This window comes from Xenopus laevis, chromosome 1L (genome assembly GCF_017654675.1).
Source record: "Xenopus laevis strain J_2021 chromosome 1L, Xenopus_laevis_v10.1, whole genome shotgun sequence".
Classification (NCBI taxonomy): domain Eukaryota; kingdom Metazoa; phylum Chordata; class Amphibia; order Anura; family Pipidae; genus Xenopus; species Xenopus laevis.
This window is the reverse complement of record NC_054371.1, coordinates 225,462,611-225,484,518: the sequence shown is the minus strand read 5'-3', so window position 1 is coordinate 225,484,518 and position 21,908 is coordinate 225,462,611. Positions and strand designations below refer to the sequence as shown.

The 21,908-nt window shown below is 42.9% G+C and overlaps 1 protein-coding gene across 2 annotated transcripts in view; it reads left to right on the top strand.

The window, feature by feature from the left end:
- The window catches only part of setbp1.L (SET binding protein 1 L homeolog), a 136,911-nt gene that overhangs the window by 11,151 nt on the left and 103,852 nt on the right, over positions 1-21,908 (top strand). For both annotated transcript variants that reach the window (XM_018267187.2, XM_018267191.2), the window contains exon 2: positions 2,590-3,213. In XM_018267187.2, the coding sequence (XP_018122676.1) occupies positions 2,725-3,213 (489 nt within the window). In that variant the 5' untranslated portion in view covers positions 2,590-2,724. The remainder of the gene's footprint in view (positions 1-2,589; positions 3,214-21,908) is intronic.

Below are 21,908 nucleotides of genomic sequence, written 5' to 3'. Positions count from 1 at the left end.
GCCAGTGGTCCTATGGCAAGATAGAAGGCGTGATCTTGGGTCCTCCCCAAACAGCTGGGCTTGTTGGTAGTTGGTGTGGTTTGGGTTGATTATCAGGCAGATATTGGGCCTGGTATCTGGTGGACTTATTATTGGGTGGGGCCTTCTAACTTAGCAGCATGGTGCTCTATGACTACTCATGGTGGTCCTGTAGTAGTGGTGGGGGAGCAATAGGAAGTGACAAAGTCAACATTCCTCAGCAATTGGCTAATATGTAGCCAGCTATAGGCTAGAATTATATGCCTTACCTTCCCTAGGCAAGAAGCTCTCAAGAAGCCCACGGCAAGAGTCTACAATAGCAAGGACTCATGGGACCACAAGTTCTTTATAGGAACCAACTGGGACACCTTCAGTTCTGTGCAGCTCTCGGGGCAATTCCAGACAGTGCCTTCAAAATGAGGGGGGTGAGGGGGGGTATAATAAAGCACTAACTGTTTATCATTCCAGGCCTGTGTTTGTATCAATGGATACATAAGCAGAACACTTTCCTGTGTAAACAGCACACAATGTGTTGCTCTAATCTCTACACAATAAGCAGCTGTAACACATTTGTTTAGGTTTTTGCGAGCACATTCATTTTCATATTTGGTGTTGACACAGGGCGAGTGGGCACGTACAGGCAAATGAAGGTAACTGTGCTTACAGAGGGCCCAGGCACAGTGCTATTTTGTGTCAGCACTCTGGAAGAGACAGTTACATGGACAAAAAAGTGAATTGGCTCCATGTTACATTGATACATAGATCAAGTGCAACCTTTGCCTTTTTTTGCGGTAGATTCTTCTCAACTATTGGCCAATCTAGATTTGCCCCCCTTCCGTTAATCTCCTTCAAAAAAATAATAATCATATAATATGTCTATCTCTCCCTGAAACCCCTTCCTAGAGGTGGGAATGTGCTGTTGAGCCTACCACTGATATGTTAGGTCATACCCACAAGAACAATAAGGGGAGCGGTTAAGTCTTTGTCATTCTCATGGCTTGTCCTATAGGGCTGTGTGATGGGTGATGGGCAGACCCACCAGAAATCCTAAGATATTGCACAACTGATCACATGTAGTGGGGCTGGTTATTTCATGTTGATCATGTTGATGTCCATACAGTGAAGTCTATGGAGCCTTTGAGTAGGCAAGATCAAGATTGCTGTAGCTTCTCAGGCCATTAAAAACTTTAAGGCGCCTCATCCAGTCCATGGGTCTTAGACTGTAGGCCCATTCTCTATACTCAAACCAATTGTAATAGTGTCCACAACTCCCCAAGGTCCCCAAGGTCATGTGGAGGCCCAGATGCACTGCCCTGAGCCTTGAACTAAGGGAGTGGACTCAACCGTGTAGATATGAGCAGGCTCTCAATGAGCAATCCATCAGAAGAGTAAAATCATTAGGGATTTGATTTTACTCCTTGATCTTTCCTCCTCTACCCAATAAACTTCTTTACCCCCCCCCCAACCTCCTATCTTTACATACCATCTATCTTTCCCTTACTATGTTCTGATCCAGAAATGGAAAATGCCCATGGTATAGGCATATAAAGCCAAATGGCTGGGTGAGCTGGAGAGTCCACTGACACTGGGACTCACCGGGAGTTTTCCTGGTATCCTTGTTGGTTGGTCCAACACTGCTGTCACCACTTCTAAGAGAAGGAGCTGACACCCAAATTAGAAGGGGTAGGCTGAACACACCTATAGATGAGTTTGACATTCTTGGGTGGCTCATTGTGTGATTGGTGAGGATAGCATGCTATGATTGGCTGCAAGGTCAAGCTTGCTGTAGCTTCTCAGGTGGTTGGTAACTGCACTTTTTTAAATCCACACTTACTTGTTTTCCCATGATTTTGGCTTGCTTTGTAGAGTGATCGTTGTCCCTTTTTCTGTTGGTTCTTCTCACTTTTACCTTTGATTGGTTATGGCATTTGACTCCTGGCACCTGTTGGCAGATCCGAGAGGACCTCAGGACAATCTATTGACATGTCTTCCTCTGAGGTGCCACACCTATCGGGTGGTATGGTCCAAATCAGCCAATGGCCAACTGAATCTAGGCATGTAGAACCAGTTTTTTTTTTCTGGATGAGTCTTAAAATTTTCAAATATCGAACAAACCTCTAAATAAAGGGTGGGACTGGGAGAGCTGGGCCCACCAGGGCTGCAGTTCTAGGCCCCATCCCTGCCAAAAGCCTCCACAGCGAGTCTGGGCCCACAAGAGCCGGGGCCCACCGGATTTTTCCCACCAGCCCAGTCCGACCCTGTCTAAATATAACTGGTGTTCAATGGCAGGATTTTGGCTTAAGATTACTATATGTTATCCCTTATATTATTCTTATAGGCAATGCCCGAATGTGTATAAATTTAATAACCATGAAAGAACACTCTGCTCTTATTCGGAGGTGTCCCATTTTCCATATTCATAACGCTATCTCAGGAGTCCCTTTATCTAACTGATCCATTTACACTGGCTAATGACTGGGAACATGGAAACTCGTGTCATAATTACATTTTGCATTCATATGAAATCTATAACCTGAATGTTAATTTGTCTTCTTTTCTCTCTCTCTTCAGTTTCAGATACTTAACTCTCTCCCCAACTGGAGTCTGGAATAGTAAAAGGTCAGATTATTTATATACGGTTACACTTGGAGACCGGTCTTGCAGTCCACAACATACACACACTGTAGAGAAGTTTGTAAATCTGTCATGGAGCAAAGAGAAAACTTGAGCACCAACCGGACAAGGGGTTGTGATGCCGATTCTAATCCGTCTGCTCCGGCAGGGAAAGCCCCACCATCGGCTAGTTGTTCTGGAGATACAATGATACCTACTTCTGGGACGGCCAAGGCTGGGCTTGGGAATGGAGAATCTATGGAGCAGGAGGAAGAAGACGAATTGGGTTCTGGAAGGGATGTGGATTCCAACTCAAACGCCGACAGCGAGAAGTGGGTGACGGGAGATGGTTTGGAAGAGCAGGAGTTTTCAATCAAAGAGGCAAATTTTACCGAAGGGAGTCTGAAAATGAAGATACAGACCACCAAGAGGGCTAAGAAACCCCCAAAGAACCTGGAGAACTATATCTGTCCTCCCGAGATTAAAATTACTATAAAGCAATCGGGAGACCAGAAAGTCTCCAAGGCCGGGAGGAACAGCAAAGCCACCAAGGAGGACGACCGAGCTCACGCCAGAAAAAAGGTAAATGACCAAAATCAAGGCTTTTATTGCTCCGTTTCTTTTCCATTATCTGAATATTATCTGCCAGCTTTGAAGTTAAGGGTCTGTGCCAGGTGGAGCTTAACTTAACAAACGGCGCAGGCTTGCAAAATGGTTCCGTCTGCTAGAGAGGCGATTGCAGCGATTTCACATCTCTAGCGCTTCTGACTTTTATTTAATACTGCGGGGAACGGATTGATCCGAGGACGGACAAAGGTTGATCTGCACAAATCTTTGCCTTCCTATTTATAGTGCTGTTGTCAAATTATATAACCGCGCGCTGCTATAAATCCCGTGCTGGTGCCGCTGCTAGGGGGGGTTTCACTGCTGCTCATGGTTTTAAAGAGAAATATCCGTTATTTGGAAGTAGAGAGTCGAGGTCTAGGTCATTGTGTACATCAGGGGCCCCCAACCTTTTTTACCTGTGAGCCACAATCTGGCAGTGAGGTCTGACAGTCGACACGCCCTGTGGATCTGATGGGGCTGTTTCAATAGTATTAAAGGAGAAGGAAAGCTACCGAAGCAGTTTATTGCCAATAGATTAGCCAGAATAGTGCAAGCTGTATTTATTATGCAGAATGCTTTACCATACCTGAGTAAACAGCTCTAGTATCTCTGTCTGTTGTTTAGGATAGCAGCTGCCATATTAGCTTAGTGTGACATCGCTTCCTGCCTGAGTCTCTTCCTGCTCACTCATAGCTCTGGGCTCAGATTACAGCAGGGAGGGGAGGAGCAAACTGAGCATGCTCAAGCCCTAGCCCTGGAGTTTTAAACTGAAAACAGGAAGTCTGATACAGAAGCCCATGAGTACACAATAGAAGGAAAGAAATGTGCTGTTTCTTTTGACAGAGGACTTTAAGGATTTACTGGTGTATTTTTATAGACCTTTCTGATAAAGCTTACTTAGTTTTAGCCTTTCCTTCTCCTTTAAAGGAGAACTAAACCCTAAAAATGAATGTGGCTAAAAATGCCATATTTTATACACTGAACTTATTGCACGAGGCTAAAGTTTGAGCTTGTCAATAGCAGCAATGATCCAGGACTTCAAACTTGTCACAGGGGTCACCATCTTGGAAAGTGTCTGTGACACTCACATGCTCAGTGGGCTCTGATTGGCTGTTGAGAAGCTAAGCTTAGGGCTCGTCACTAATTATCCAGCAGAAAATGAGCTTCCCTGGCTGTAATATAAGCTGATGCTACAGGTTTGCTGATTATTAAATTCTGATGCTAATTGCACTGGTTTCTGTGCTGCCATGTAGTAATTATGTGTATTAATTACTAATCAGCCTTATATTGTGACATTTCTATTCTATGTGTACTGTATATTGTGAGTGGGTCCCTAAGCTCAGTACGTGACAGCAGCACAGAGCATGTGCAGTGAATCAGCAGAAAAGAAGATGGGGAGCTACTGGGGCATCTTTGGAGACACAGATCTTTACTGCTAAAGGGCTGTGGTTGCCTTGGGCTGGTACAGAAGCACAAAACATCATGTACAACATTTCTACCTACTTCTTTAGTTAGGCGTTAGTTCTCCTTTAAAATTATTTATTAAAAAAAGTGGCTATTGAAAGCAGCATTTGCTTATCTCCTGGTTGTTACTTTTTAAACAATGTTGCAAAAGTCTTGGTTCCCCAGCAAAGGCAGGTCTGTTAATCGGCTGCGTTGTCTTACATTGTATCAACAGTCTCAACCACCAGTGCAGAGAATAGAAAGGGACAGAAAGAACTTAAAAAAAAAAACATAGAGAATTTTTTATTGAGTTGACATCCCCTTTAAAATGTGATACAGGTGTCTGCCTCTTTAAGCAGCTGCAGTTAACTGTTAAACTGCCGCCCTTTAATGCTGAATGTGTCTTTGTGTCGCCGCCGCCCAAACCTTCCAGGCGAGAGATTTTATTTACTTTAACTTCTGAGATAACCGTGTTCTTCGGCTGCTGGTTCCGCCCTATGGAATTTTCTGACGTTATTCGTTGCATAACTTTCTGCTATTTATACAAACAAATGAATTCCGAGGTCCCCCCCCTGCCAGGAATATTTACTGGATGACACAGTTCTTGAAGGGGTTAAGGGGCTCAGTCCAGCAGCAGAAGGCGTTTGATTGGCTGTTGTGTGAGGCCGGGGGTTCTCTGTGCGCCAATAGTCTGATCCGTGTAATTATACTAATAACAGAAAAAAAAATAATAGTGATTTTCTTTCCATGGCTTGGAATGAGGCAGATTGATGGAGAAATTGATTTTTTCAATGTAGATTCCTGCAGCTAATGAATGTGGCCGGACTGAAGGCCTCAGGGTATTATTACCCCCTATTACAGGTATGGAATCTGTTATCCGGAAACCTGTTACCCAGAAAGTTCCTAATTTCTGGAAGCCAGTCTCCCTTTTTTTTTTTAATCAAATAATTCAACTTTTAAATATTTTTTTTTCTGTAATAATAAAAGAGTCGCTTGTACTTGATCCCAACTAAGATATAATTAATCCTTAGCAAAACCAGCCTATTGGCTAATTAGGGATCTGCAACCTTGGCTCTCCAGCTGTTAAGGAACTACAAGTCCCACAATGCATTTGCCTTTAGACTCCTTCATTAGACTCCTTCATTGCATTGTGGGACTTGTAGTTCCTTAACAGCTGGAGAGCCAAGGTTGCAGATCCCTAGAATTAAAGGGATACTGTCATGGGAAAATTCTTTTTTTTTCCCCCAAAATGAATCAGTTAATAGTGCTGCTCCAGCAGAATTCTGCACTAAAATCCGTTTCTCAAAAGAGCAAACAGATTTTTTTAAATTTAATTATTTAATTTTGAAATCTGACATAATGTCAGTTTCCCAGCTGCCCCCCAGTCATGTGACCTGTGCTCTGATAAACTCCAGTCACTCTTTACTGCTGTACTGCAAGTTGGAGTGATATCACCCCCCCCCCCAGCAGCCTAACAACAGAACAATGGGAAGGTAACCAGTAGGGATGCACCGAATCCACTATTTTGGATTCGGTCAACCGTCGAATACCAATCCTAATTAGCATATGCAAATTAGGGATGGGAAGGGGAAAACTATTTTTACTTCCTTGATTTGTGACAAAAAGTCACGCGATTTCCCTCCCCATCCCTAATTTGCGTATGCAAATTAGGATTCAGATTGGTTCGGCCAGACAGAAGGATTCAGCCGAATCCTGCTGAAAATGGCCGAATCCTGAACCAAATACTGGATTCGGTGCATCCCTAGTAACCAGATAGCAACTTCCTAACACAAGATAACAGCTGCCTGGTAGATCTAAGAACAACACTCAATAGTAAAATCCAGGTCCCACTGAGACACATTCAGTTACATTGAGTAGGAGAAACAACAGGCTGCCAGAAAGCAGTTCCATCCTAAAGTGCTGGCACTTTCTGAAATCACATGACCAGGCAAAATGACCTGAGATGCACCTACACACCAATATTACAACTAAATACACTTGCTGGTTCAGGAATTAAATTTTATATTGTAGAGTGAATTATTTGCAGTGTAAACAGTGTCATTTAGAAATAAAAATACATCATAAAAATCATGACAGAATCCCTTCAAAGTATGGAAATCCAAATTACTGAATGATCCTTAATGCAGAAAACCACAAGTCCTGAGCATTCTGGATAACAGATCCCATACCTGTATTATGATACCATTTTGTACAGTAACAGTATTTTGTCACATTCGATAGATTATATGTCATTGGTGCTGGTTAGGGCATAGACAGACGAGAAGATTCGGGGAGATTAGTCGCACGGCAACAAATCGCCTTTTCTTCGGGCGACTAAAGTTCCCAAACTGCCACTCCGCCGGCTAGAATCAACTTTGGGCAACTTTGGATAGCGAAGTCGCCATGTCGTTGATTTAGATTCTAGCCGGCGTGTAGGAAGTTCAGGGAGATTATTTGCCCGAAGAAAAGACGACTTGTCGCCGGCGACTAAATCTTCCTGAATCTTTTCGTCAGTGTCTGCCCTTACTCTGCCTTGGCTGAGCTTTCTTATCTCTGTTGCTGTGAAATCAGCCTCCAGTATTTCTAGGCATTGAATGTTAACAAGCCTTTTATATAAATGGTAATTAATCATTAAATGAATGTACTTCCTTTGATTAAAGCTTGTTTTATGGGGCCTCTCTCTGTGTATCTCTGATACTGGATTTATAGCTAAGATCCCTGCCATAAAGCAAGACAGAACTGCTGCAGCCTGCTGGAATTGTAATGGATATAGTCACACAGGTTATAGTGAATGGATTCACTCATCCAAATTCCCCTAGCAACCACGCACTGATTTGAATAAGAGACTGGAATATGAATAGGAGGGGCCTCAATAGAAAGAGGAGTAATAAAAAGTAACAATAACAATACATTTGTAGCCTTACAGAGCATTTGTTTTTAGATGGGGTCAGTGACCTTGTTTGAAATCTTGAAAGATTCAGTAGAAGAAGGAAAATAATTCTAATACAGGTATAGGATCCCTTATCCAGAAACCTAATATCCAGAAATCACGGAATGGTCTCCCATAGACTCCGTTTATCCAAATAATCCAAATTTTAAAAAACGATTTCCTTTTTCTGTGTAATAATAAAACAGTTACTTGTACTTGATCCCAACTAAGATATAATTAATCCTTATTGGAGGCAAAACCAGCCTATTGGGTTTATTTCATGTTTACACGATTTTCTAGCAGACTTCTAGGGCATGAAGACCCAAATAACGGAAAGATCCGTTATCCGGAAAACCCCAGGTCCCGAGCATTCTGGATAACAGATCCTATACCGTACTTAAAAAAAGAAAGAAAGAAGACTAGTTGAAAAGTTGCTTAGAATTAGCCGTTGTAGAAAATGCTAAATATGGAGGTTCACCTTTAAGGAGTCTCTTGTAAAACAATTGCTGGGGGGGTATCATACAGATGTTGGGGCCAAGAGCATTCACCCTTCTTGCACCTCCCTAAAGACATATTGGAATATTGGTAAAAACCTGGGTAAACGCTTCCAGAGCTGGGGCCTCAGCAATGTGGGGCCCGTCTGTGAGCTCCAGCAGTGGCTGGATATTTATATATTTATATATTTAACATGGGCCGGGGGTAATGGGATTCACATGTTGGAGCTAATGATTAATAAGTGAAGCCTGTGGGTTTCCTGTACTCTAACTCCTCAGTTACCATGTGTTTCCCAACTAGAACTCACTGCCCTACTCAAAGCTTCACATTCCTCTCCTCAATGTCTTCCTGCCACTAAACACATGTTCCAGTCTCCCCCCTGTCTGTGACATTTACACGCCACAATGTGGGGGCCACGGGCTCACTCAGTATTTATAGTTTATACAGGCTAAATTCAGCCCTGACCCCAAGCCTCTTCCAGCTCCTGCGTCTGATGGGGGTTGTTTCATGGGCACTTCCAGCGTCTGCCCTACTTGTCCTTTACTACTCAGTGGAATTGTAACCAACACACAAGTGTTCCTGCTGAATTGTGCTTAGTACAGGGAATACCTATACTGCCATAGTTTTATGGGATCTCTCTGTACAGACTATGAGTAAACTTAGGGGGCTGTTCCTGCTGAATTGTGCTTAGTACAGGGGAATACCTATGCTGCCATAGTTTTATGGGATCTCTCTGTACAGACTATGAGCAAATGTAGGGACTGTTCCTGCTGAATTGTGCTTAGTACAGGGAATACCTATGCTGCCATAGTTTTATGGGATCTCTCTGTACAGACTATGAGCAAACTTAGGGGACTGTTCCTGCTGAATTGTGCTTAGTACAGGGAATACCTATGCTGCCATAGTTTTATGGGATCTCTCTGTACAGACTATGAGCAAACTTAGGGACTGTTCCTGCTGAATTGTGCTTAGTACAGGGAATACCTATGCTGCCATAGTTTTATGGGATCTCTCTGTACAGACTATGAGCAAACTTAGGGACTGTTCCTGCTGAATTAGTAACGTTGTTATAAGCCAAGGGGGCCCTCACCAAAGGGGTCTCTGCTGAACAAAGTATATCATTGCAATGCTAATAGTGACATTAGTTAGAGGGAAATATTGGTGTCCCCCAAAGTCTCTCAATGGCTGGAAACTCTATGCAGCTCTATAGAATGACTGTAAATCCTTTAGCAACATCTCTTGGGGGTTCAGTGTTTTCATTCTGGGCTCAGCGCTCTCACTGTCTGTACACGGGGGGGGGGGGCAAGTTTAGGGAATTAAGGGGGGACCATCTGCTGTGCGGCCGGTGAGGCAACTGATGAGAAATGCCAACGGCCCATTATCAGGAGTCGCAGTGAAATAGGGGCACGTTGTGTTTGTCCAGCCTGAGACTCGTCTGTTATTGTGTTTCCCTCTCTCCCCCCGGGGGAAAGTTGTCTCTTTATCTCCAGCCTTTGATTCCATTCCCTGTCGCTCCATGGAGGAGTCAGAGGTTGCAGCTGTCCCCCCCCCCAGCCTTAATCCCACCCGGCTATTCCCATGTCCCCCATTTATACAAGCCCCGCCCCCTTGCCTTTGTCACAGTTGCTTCAAAAGGGACCGGGGTAGGGGGGGTTGGGGTCCTATTGGCATGGGGCGTTTCAATAGGATTTAAAGAACGAGGACCGAAAGAATAAAATAACTTTATAGATTGTGAGCTCTTCAGGGTAGGGAATTCCCACTGTGAATTGAAACTCATAGCACTTACTATACATACCATAGTCTTGCTTGTGTTAAAGGGGTTCAAAATTCCCCTAGCAACCATGCATTGATTTGAATAAGAGACTGGAATATGAATAGGAGAGGCCTGAATAGAAAGATGAGGAATAAACATGTACCAATAACAAATGTGTAGCCTTACAGTGCGTTCATTTTTAGATGGGGTCAGTGACCCCCATTTGAAAGCTGGAAAGAACCAGAAGAAGAAGAAGGCAAATAATTCAAAAACAATAAATAATAAAGATCAAATGAAAAGTTGCTTAGAATAAGCCATTCTATAACATAGTAAAAGTTTAGATAAAGATCAAGCACCCCTTTAAAGGAGAAGTCAGTGTTAAGGATCCCCTCCCATCGGAGTAAACCCCCAGTTGTACCCCCTTTCCCCAACATTAGTGCTAGATATTAAATCTGGTGATGGGGGGGTTTCAAAACGAAGCTCACTGGGGGTGGGAATTGGAAAATCCCCCCCCCATGGCCACAAGGTTTACCCCTCTACATGTCAACCCCCCCCCTCCCAGTTCTTCAACCTTTACTTCTCCTTTAAAGGGGGTGGTTAATTTTTAGTATTTTATAGAATGATCAATTCTAAGCAACTTTTCTATTGGTCTTCGTTATTATTTATTTTTATCTATTTGGAATTATTTGCCTTATTCTTCTTCTTCTGACTCTTTCCTGCTTTCAAATGGGGGTCACTGACCCCATCTAAAAAACAAATGCTCTGTAAGGCTACAAATTTATAGTTATTGCTTTTTATTACTCATCTTTCTATGCAGGCCTTTACTATTTATATTCCAGTCTCTTATTCGTAGCAGTGCATGGTTGCTAGGGTAATGTGGTTCCTAGCAACCAGATTACTGCAAACCGGAGTGCAAATAATATAAAATGAAAACCAATTGCAAATTGTCTTAGAATATCACTCTCTACATCCTACTAACGGTTAATTTAAGGTGAACAACCCCTTTAACCCTTGTAATGCCCTAGGTGTTGTCCCGTATGTGTATAAGGCAGTCGTTCCTCTCTTTACCCCCCTCCACACCCCTAATAGGCAGATGTGAGAACATTAGTTATGCAGATAAAGTTCTCCATAATGAATTGCCCATAATTAACATACAACTGTCAGACTCAGGGGCTCAGACTCGGGCCCCTAAATCGGATTTTCCAGCTCATCGTCTTTCTGGTTTCTGGGACAGGCAGACCCACTAATAGACAAGGGGGGTGTTTCTATTCAATCCCAGAGTCTGACTCGGTACATTTTATGTCTGATTTTGGCTACTGAATGATCCGCCGCTTTGCAGGTAAAATAAGCGAATGGGAGTGAAGCGGGAATAGAGTTGGTAACTGTATAGGCCAGAACGGGACATTTTATCCCGCGGGGCCACACGACTTGCCCACTGAGACTGATCACATGGCTGTGTGTGTACAAGCGACTCCTGAGCCAACTTTATCTGCCAACTGCTGGGGGATTCAAGGTTACCCTGACCTTGCGCTCGCTGTGATTGGATCTTCCCAATTAGGCTTTGGAAGGAGGGGAGGCGGGGCCTTGGGACTGTCACCGCTGGATGGGTCAGGCCTTATTTTCACTGATATCAAAGGCAACGAAATCAAGGCCATTGTTTTCTACTTTGTCTCTTTAAAGGGAAAGAGATGTTATGTTTTCCTTTAATAAAAACCTTTATATTAGTTTGCATTTGCACAGCACCTAGTATCCTCCCCATTGCCCCCTTGGTTTCCCCCCACTTCCCCCTTGGTATCCTCCTACGTCCCCCTTGTTATCCTACTACGTCCCCCTTGGTAGCCTCCTACGTCCCCCTTGGTATCCTCCTACGTCCCCCTTGGTATCCCCCTACGTCCCCCTTGGTATCCTCCTACGTCCCCCTTGGTATCCCCCTAATTCCCCCCTTAGTATCCCCCCACGTCCCCCTTGGTATCCCCCACATCCCCCTTGGTATCCCCCATGTCCCCCCTTGGTATCCCCCATGTCCCCCCTTGGTATCCCCCCATGTCCCCCCTTGGTATCCCCCCATATCCCCCACGCCCCCCTTGGTATCCCCCCACGTCCCCCTTGGTATCCCCCCATGTCCCCCCTTGGTATCCCCCTATGTCCCCCCTTGGTATCCCCCATGTCCCCCCCTGGTATCACCCCCACATCCCCCTTGGTATCCCCCCACTTCCCTCTTGGTATCCTCCTACGTCCCTCTTGGTATCCTCCTACGTCCTTCTTGGTATCCCCCCACTGCCCCCTTGGTATCCCCCTACATAACCCCCTTGGAAAATGGAAGCCAAAAAGCAGAATGGCTGATATATTATTTTATGGCTCTTCTCCTTTCTGTCCCACAAAATAACAAATAAAGGGCAATTTAGACTTCCATTGTAAGGGAGACGCCATCATAAATTACTTAAAGGGGAACTTCATCCAGAATCCAGTCTTTTGTGCAGTAAAACTGAATTCTAATACACAATACACATTCATTCCCCATTATCATATTATGTGAGTATGTAAATACTGTGGAAAACACTGCCTGACACTCTCTATAGTCTCTGCACTACCAGATACGACTTCAGAAACAATGTAGCAGAGCAGAAAACATAAGTCTGAACTACAAGCCATATGGCAGCACCAGCTACACTGCCCCTTTGCTCAGCCTCCCCCCAAGGAGCCAGTTGGAGAGGTTTGTGTGAGAGAGAGAGGAATGGGGGCCGTGGTGTTTGTATCCCGTAGGGACTGCTCTTTGCTTCTCTGTGTTTGTTACTAAGTCTCCATTTTCAAAGCCATTGTAGAAAGACACAAAACAGATGGTAAAGAAATTCAGTTTGGATTATCCGCTTTCCTCGCTCAATGCGCCCATTTGTTTTCTCCTTCTCAGGGCCGAGTTACTGTTAATTGTTACACGCCAGACACATAACTTTTATTTCTCCTACACAGGTACCTTCCATATCCCCCTCTCCCTCACTTCTCTACTCTCAGCTTGTGTCTCATTTATTCTACTACATACGAGTTGTCTGAGCATTTTGGGTACCGTAGTTTACAGCTGTTAAAACAGAGACTATTATCCACTGTTACTATAGGTACCATCTCTCCCTACTATACCTGCTATCCCACAGTCACACTCCCTTCCCAGAGACTATTATCCCACTGTTACTATAGGCACCATCACTCCCTACTATACCTGCTATCCCACAGTCACACTCCCTTCCCAGAGACTATTATCCACTGTTACTATAGGCACCATCTCTCCCTACTATACCTGCTATCCCACAGTCACACTCCCTTCCCAGAGACTATTATCCACTGTTACTATAGGCACCATCTCTCCCTACTATACCTGCTATCCCACAGTCACACTCCCTTCCCAGAGACTATTATCCACTGTTACTATAGACACCATCTCTCCCTACTATATCTGCTATCCCACAGTCACACTCCCTTCCCAGAGACTATTATCCCACTGTTACTATAGGCACCATCTCTCCCTACTATACCTGCTATCCCACAGTCACACTCTCTTCACAGAGACTATTATCCACTGTTACTATAGACACCATCTCTCCCTACTATACCTGCTATCCCACAGTCACACTCCCTTCCCAGAGACTATTATCCACTGTTACTATAGGCACTATCTCTCCCTACTATACTTACTATCCCACAGTCACACTCCCTTCCCAGAGACTATTTTCCCACTGTTACTATAGACACCATCTCTCCCTACTATACCTGCTATCCCACAGTCACACTCCCTTCCCAGAGACTATTATCCACTGTTACTATAGACACCATCTCTCCCTACTATACCTGCTATCCCACAGTCACACTCCCTTCCCAGAGACTATTATCCCACTGTTACTATAGACACCATCTCTCCCTACTATACCTGCTATCCCACAGTCACACTCCCTTCCCAGAGACTATTATCCACTGTTACTATAGGCACCATCTCTCCCTACTATACCTGCTATCCCACAGTCACACTCCCTTCCCAGAGACTATTATCCACTGTTACTATAGGTACCATCTCTCCCTACTATACCTGCTATCCCACAGTCACACTCCCTTCCCAGAGACTATTATCCACTGTTACTATAGACACCATCTCTCCCTACTATACCTGCTATCCCACAGTCACACTCCCTTCCCAGAGACTATTATCCACTGTTACTATAGGTACCATCTCTCCCTACTATACCTGCTATCCCACAGTCACACTCCCTTCCCAGAGACTATTATCCACTGTTACTATAGGCACCATCTCTCCCTACTATACCTGCTATCCCACAGTCACACTCCCTTCCCAGAGACTATTATCCACTGTTACTATAGACACCATCTCTCCCTACTATACCTGCTATCCCACAGTCACAGTCCCTTCCCAGAGACTATTATCCACTGTTACTATAGGCACCATCTCTCCCTACTATACCTGCTATCCCACAGTCACACTCCCTTCCCAGAGACTATTATCCACTGTTACTATAGACACCATCTCTCCCTACTATATCTGTTATCCCACAGTCACACTCCCTTCCCAAATAATCCATCTCTACTATAGATACAATATCTATATGAACTGTATTGTCACTGGTCATATCAAGCCTAAATAAGAACTCTGAGTAACATGAACCTTTACGCATATATATATATATATATATATATATTTATTTATAAATTTTGGGGTTTTCCATCTTGCATAATATAAAGTAGCTTAGGCCCCTTTTAGCCACAGACTGATGAATTTACACACTTCTTCTTCATGTTTTACACTTGTGGGTGGTTTCACACTTTAGAAAGATCTTGATATCTTTAAATCTGTGAGTTGTTTCTAAAGGTCGAAGGAAATAGAATTTGCATCCCGAATTTCTGTTTCGCTTTCTTTCTTACATTAATCCATAAGTCCAAAGTGCTGCCATATGCAATATACTGTATGTGTGAGTGCGGGACAACAGTCTGACCACCTTAAAAACACAGTTGCACCAATTTGAGGGTATTCAAAACCTTTTAAGATTCTCCTGACTATAGAAACATATTAGTGTTTAAAGTTAGTTATACAGGGAACTCTGAGTATCACTCATGTATTATAAGGGATAATGTACCCCCTACTGTAAATTATAAGGATATTAGAAGTCACTGAGGGGTTGTTCTGTGACCATATAAAGACACAAGGCTGCAGGCTGAGTTATACAGGGAACTCTGAGTATCACTCATGTATTATAAGGGATAATGTACCCCCTACTGTAAATGATAAGGATATTAGAAGTCACTGAGGGGTTCTGTGACCATATAAAGACACAAGGCTGCAGGCTGAGTTATACAGGGAACTCTGAGTATCACTCATGTATTATAAGGGATAATGTACCCCCTACTGTAAATTATAAGGATATTAGAAGTCACTGAGGGGTTGTTCTGTGACCATATAAAGGCACAAGGCTGCAGGTTGAGTTATACAGGGAACTCTGAGTATCACTCATGTATTATAAGGGATAATGTACCCCCTACTGTAAATGATAAGGATATTAGAAGTCACTGAGGGGTTGTTCTGTGACCATATAAAGACACAAGGCTGCAGGCTGACTTATACAGGGAACTCTGAGTATCACTCATGTATTATAAGGGATAATGTACCCCCTACTGTAAATGATAAGGATATTAGAAGTCACTGAGGGGTTGTTCTGTGACCATATAAAGACACAAGGCTGCAGGCTGAGTTATACAGGGAACTCTGAGTATCACTCATGTATTATAAGGGATAATGTACCCCCTACTGTAAATGATAAGGATATTAGAAGTCACTGAGGGGTTGTTCTGTGACCTTATAAAGGCACAAACAACAGATTATAATGATATTATAGGAGGCAGTAAATGGCAGTAGTGAGGATGATCAGTGAAAGTGTATATTGGTCCTATTCAGACTCAGTAGATTTACAGATACAAGGATATATTACACTAGTGTATAATGTTCACTGGTGAATTACAGCTCTAACACTTGCCAATGGGCATCTACCAGGGTAACTGTCGTCCGTCTCTTTGTCGTCGGCTCTTCTTCTTCATTCCCGAAGCCTCTTCATTACGATTAGGCCTTTAAGTGAATTACAGTCAACGAGCGAATGTGGCCATTGTGTGCCGGCGGATTCCGCTCTACAGACACTCAGGCAGTTTGGCAGCTGCTCCCTGGAATAATCTCACCCCATTTAGAAGTGATAGTAAATTGTTCTACATAATGAGCTTGATTGTACCGAATGGATCGGCGCCAGGCTTTTGTGCAGCCCCAAATCCAGACGTGATAATCGGCCTTCTGTGATATGGAGAGAGTCTTCTCCTTCGCTCCTAATGTGCGAGTACAAAAATATCCTGAAATTCTCTATAAACGGACCTTGTGTAGTATATAAATATATTTACACACAGCTCAGTAAAGGTCACCTCACAATGCGTCACTGTCCTCTGCAAGCGTTGGGTTTCTGCGCCACGTAACTCCGGGATATATTTTTTTTTGCATATTGTTTTTACAAAGTGTTTGTGGTTATCTTTGTGAAGAAAGAACTAATAGGAAATGAGTAAATGAACTCAAAGCACATTGTGGTTACCTTGCTTCCTCTTAACCCCTCACAGGGCTTGTTAACTGCCATAGTTTTATGGGATCTCTCTGTACAGACTATGAGCAAACTTAGGGGACTGTTCCTGCTGAATTGTGCTTAGTACAGGGAATACCTATGCTGCCATAGTTTTATGGGATCTCTCTGTACAGACTATGAGCAAACGTAGGAGACTGTTCCTGCTGAATTGTGCTTAGTACAGAGGAATACCTATGCTGCCATAGTTTTATGGGATCTCTCCCCTAAGTTTGCTCATAGTCTGTACAGAGAGATCCCATAAAACTATGGCAGCATAGGTATCCTCTGTACTAAGCACAATTCAGCAGGAACAGTCTTCTAAGTTTGCTCATAGTCTGTACAGACTGTTCCTGCTGAATTGTGCTTAGTACAGGGGAATACCTATGCTGTCATAGTTTTATGGGATCTCTCTGTACAGACTATGAGCAAACTTAGGGACTGTTCCTGCTGAATTGTGCTTAGTACAGGGAATACCTATGCTGCCATAGTTTTTATGGGATCTCGCTGTACAGACTATGAGCAAACTTAGGGACTGTTCCTGCTGAATTGTGCTTAGTACAGGGGATACCTACAGATACAGAGAGATCCCATAAACTATGACAGCATAGGTATCCTCTGTACTAAGCACAATTCAGCAGGAACAGTCTTCTAAGTTTGCTCATAGTCTGTACAGACTGTTCCTGCTGAATTGTGCTTAGTACAGGGAATACCTATGCTGCCATAGTTTTATGGGATCTCTCCCCTAAGTTTGCTCATAGTCTGTACAGAGAGATCCCATAAAACTATGGCAGCATAGGTATCCTCTGTACTAAGCACAATTCAGCAGGAACAGTCTTCTAAGTTTGCTCATAGTCTGTACAGACTGTTCCTGCTGAATTGTGCTTAGTACAGGGAATACCTATGCTGCCATAGTTTTATGGGATCTCTCTGTACAGACTATGAGCAAACTTAGGGACTGTTCCTGCTGAATTGTGCTTAGTACAGGGGATACCTATGCTGCCATAGTTTTATGGGATCTCTCTGTACAGACTATGAGCAAACGTAGGAGACTGTTCCTGCCTGAATTGTGCTTAGTACAGAGGAATACCTATGCTGCCATAGTTTTATGGGATCTCTCCCCTAAGTTTGCTCATAGTCTGTACAGAGAGATCCCATAAAACTATGGCAGCATAGGTATTCCCTGTACTAAGCACAATTCAGCAGGAACAGTCTTCTAAGTTTGCTCATAGTCTGTACAGACTGTTCCTGCTGAATTGTGCTTAGTACAGGGGAATACCTATGCTGTCATAGTTTTATGGGATCTCTCTGTACAGACTATGAGCAAACTTAGGGACTGTTCCTGCTGAATTGTGCTTAGTACAGGGAATACCTATGCTGCCATAGTTTTATGGGATCTCGCTGTACAGACTATGAGCAAACTTAGGGACTGTTCCTGCTGAATTGTGCTTAGTACAGGGGATACCTACAGATACAGAGAGATCCCATAAAACTATGACAGCATAGGTATCCTCTGTACTAAGCACAATTCAGCAGGAACAGTCTTCTAAGTTTGCTCATAGTCTGTACAGACTGTTCCTGCTGAATTGTGCTTAGTACAGGGAATACCTATGCTGACATAGTTTTATGGGATCTCGCTGTACAGACTATGAGCAAACTTAGGGACTGTTCCTGCTGAATTGTGCTTAGTACAGGGGATACCTATGCTGCTATAGTTTTATGGGATCTCTCTCTCTGTACAGACTATGAGCAAACTTAGGAGACTGTTCCTGCTGAATTGTGCTTAGTACAGGGAATACCTATACTGCCATAGTTTTATGGGATCTCTCTGTACAGACTATGAGCAAACTTAGGGGACTGTTCCTGCTGAATTGTGCTTAGTACAGGGAATACCTATGCTGCCATAGTTTTATGGGATCTCTCTGTACAGATTATGAGCAAATTTAGGGGCTGTTCCTGCTGAATTGTGCTCAGTACAGGGGAATACTTACACAGGTTTATGATATATTTCTCTGAGCAAAGTTGGATTGCTGTTTGGTTAACCAGACCTGTGGAAGATAATAGACTTGTATCTTCCCATGTACATTTCTCAGCTGGACCTTGTCCAATCTGGTTGGTAGCTCTTTGTATCAGTGTGTTAGTGTCTAACCACAAGGTTGTTGCACAGATTTTCACACTGCTCTGCTCATAGTGACCTATTTAAGGGGAAGTGTGTGTCTGTACATAGTTGCACACAAAGAGGGATGGGTGGTTAGATGTAGACACAAAATAGAATGAGATCTAGAAGTAACTAATAGCAGGCAGAGGGAAGGGTGGAGAGCAAGAGATTAGCAGATATAAATGATACAGATATAGTAGAGATACGTAGGTGGTACATAGAGGTAACCGACCTGAAAGAAGAGAAATTTGGGAAGTGAAACTGGTGCTGGAAAGGAAGATCTGGGAAAGACAATAGAATAATAGATGGTTCCAGTAACTACAGAGATACTATAGACAGGTACAGTAAATACTTGTCAGTGGACAGGGAGTGTTGCTCTTTATATCAGGTTGTTTTTCTGGAGGAAGGTGCTGGGAATTAGCAACTGGCACTTGCACACACACACATTCAGCTGCCAGTTTTGGGTACCATAGTAACCCGGCTCCTGGGACTGGTCCACTTTTGGCTCAGATTCAGCTTGATTCTCCCTTAAGTTTTTACTCTGTCAAAGGGCTTATAAGAACTACAAGAACTTACTTTAATAAACCCTCCTCTTTCTTGTTGTTCTGTGGGACGATGATGTTGGGCGAGCGCATCCGTCATGATTAATATAATGACAGTTGTAATCAGTTAGATAGTATCTGAGGTAAGGTTAAGAATATTAATCCATAGTCTCCTGGTCAGATCGACTGCTGAGTAAAGTGCCAGAGAATGTACTATATGGTCCCTTATATATTTATATATAGTGATCATATGTCCCTTATATATTTATATATAGTGATCATATCCCCTTATATATTTATATATAGTGATCATATCCCCTTATATATTTATATAGTGATCATATCCCCCTTATATATTTATAGATAGTGATCATATCCCCTTATATATTTATATATAGTGATCATATGTCCCTTATATATTTATATATAGTGATCATATCCCCTTATATATTTATATATAGTGATCATATGTCCCTTATAAATTTATATATAGTGATCATATCCCCTTATATATTTATATATAGTGATCATATGTCCCTTATATATTTATATATTGTGATCATTTCCCCCTTATATATATTTATATATATAGTGATTATATCCCCCTTATATATTTATATATAGTGATCATATCCCCTTATATATTTATATATAGAGTTCATATCCCCCTTATATATTTATATATAGTGATCATATCTCCCTTATATATTTATATATAGTGATCATATCCCCCTTATATATTTATATATAGTGATCATATCTCCCTTATATATTTATATATAGTGATCATATCCCCCTTATATATTTATATATAGTGATCATATCCCCCTTATATATTTATATATAGTGATCATATCTCCCTTAACTGTCTCTTCTCCAGTGTAACCAATCCCAACTTGCCTTTCCCCATAACTGATCCCTTCTATTCCCTTTATCAGCTTAGTCGCTCTTCTCTGTACTTTCTCTATTTCATTACTGTAAGCTTTATCAGAAAGGTCTATATAAATATACCAGTAAACCCTCAAAGTAATGTTGCTCTGTTTTCTTGTCAAAAGAAACAGCACATTTCTTTCCTTCTATTGTGTACTCATGGGCTTCTGTATCAGACTTCCTGTTTTCAGCTTAAACCTCCAGGGCTAGGGCTTGAGCATGCTCAGTTTGCTCCTCTCTCCCTCCTCCCCTCCCTGCTGTAATCTGAGCCCAGAGCTATGAGTGAGCAGGGAGAGACTCGGGCAGGAAGTGATATCACAACAAGCTAATATGGCAGCCACTATCCTAAACAAACAAGATCAGTGTCTAAAGCTGTTTACTCAGATATGCAAAAGCATTCTAAGGAATAAAAATTATGTTCTAACTTGCACTGTTGTGGCTAATCTATTGGCAATAAACTGCCTTGGTAGCTTTCCTTCTCCTTTATACCAAAAAAGGGCCCAACAAGCAGGTTCTTATGATCAGCCCACTATAGGTTCTACAGTAAAAGATAAATCTTTAAGGTTTATCTTTTATTTTTTTTTATCTTTTTTAGGTGTTTCAATGCACAGTTGGAATGGGGTCCATGCCTCCAAGAGCTTACAATCTATTAGGAGAAGGAAACCAAAACAAAACGGGGGAATGGGGTATAAGTTATAGTTTTCTCCTTGTTCTAAGGACAATTTCATTCTATAGAGGCCCTCTACTTGTCTGAGCATCTTCTTGCCTGGAAACCTTTAGATTTTTACGTTCCTTCCCTTTCATTGAGGTATTGGCGCCTTCTCTCACTGATCCGACATGAGCCGTTAAACTTTATTGCCCGGGCCACAATGGCACATTGACTGCTCACACTCTGACCCCTGCTCCAGGCTGGAATGTCTGACAGATTTTGCACAAGAATTGCCCACGTTGTAAATTGTGGTCCTGCCACTTGTGCATAATGCGCCTGTTATACCACTCACCCCTCCCCCAGAGGAAACCACTTTCTTAAAATGAAGAGGCTATTTGGGCTCACTCAGGGATAACGACTGTATAACGTGTACTAGTAACATGCTGGCCTGTATTTTTATTATTTTGGGGGCGTGGGAGACAAGTGGGGCAGATACGGGGAGAATGTACACACTCCTTGCAGATAATGCCCTTGCTGGGATCGAACTTAGAATCCCAGAGCTGCAAGTTAGGAGAGTTACGAGCTCGTTCTCTCTCTGAGCTGCAGCCGGCTTTGTTTAACCACGGGGTCTGCAGCAGACGGGGGTCGGTGAGTCCAGACTGGGGTCTGTAGGTGCTGAGGGTTGAGAGTCAGTAGGGTGGGAAGAGCTTTCATTTCCCCAATGGGGGGGACGACAAAAAAAAACTGCTTTGATTCTAAGGAGAAATAAGTGAGTGTGATGTTATAGCGATGACTTTGTATCCCGAGGAACAGAGAGAGGACACTTTGTGCTTTTCCCCTGCCGGAACTTACTGATAGTTATCTCTGATCTTCTATCAAATTTACATAAACGCCGCCCCGTGCCAACAATACAGTTATTCACTCACTCTGACTTTCATTTCCCTTTGCCTGTTCCTCACTGGCATTCCCAAAGAAGGAATATTTACATGGCACTACCCCCAGTTCCTCCTACCTGTCATTGTTTCCTTTAAATTGCAAAGAATGTTCTGTTATACAGACAGCTAGAATCTCAGCTGCCATAAAGCAGGACAGGACTGCTGCTTACAATGGGGATCAGATAGGATCTGT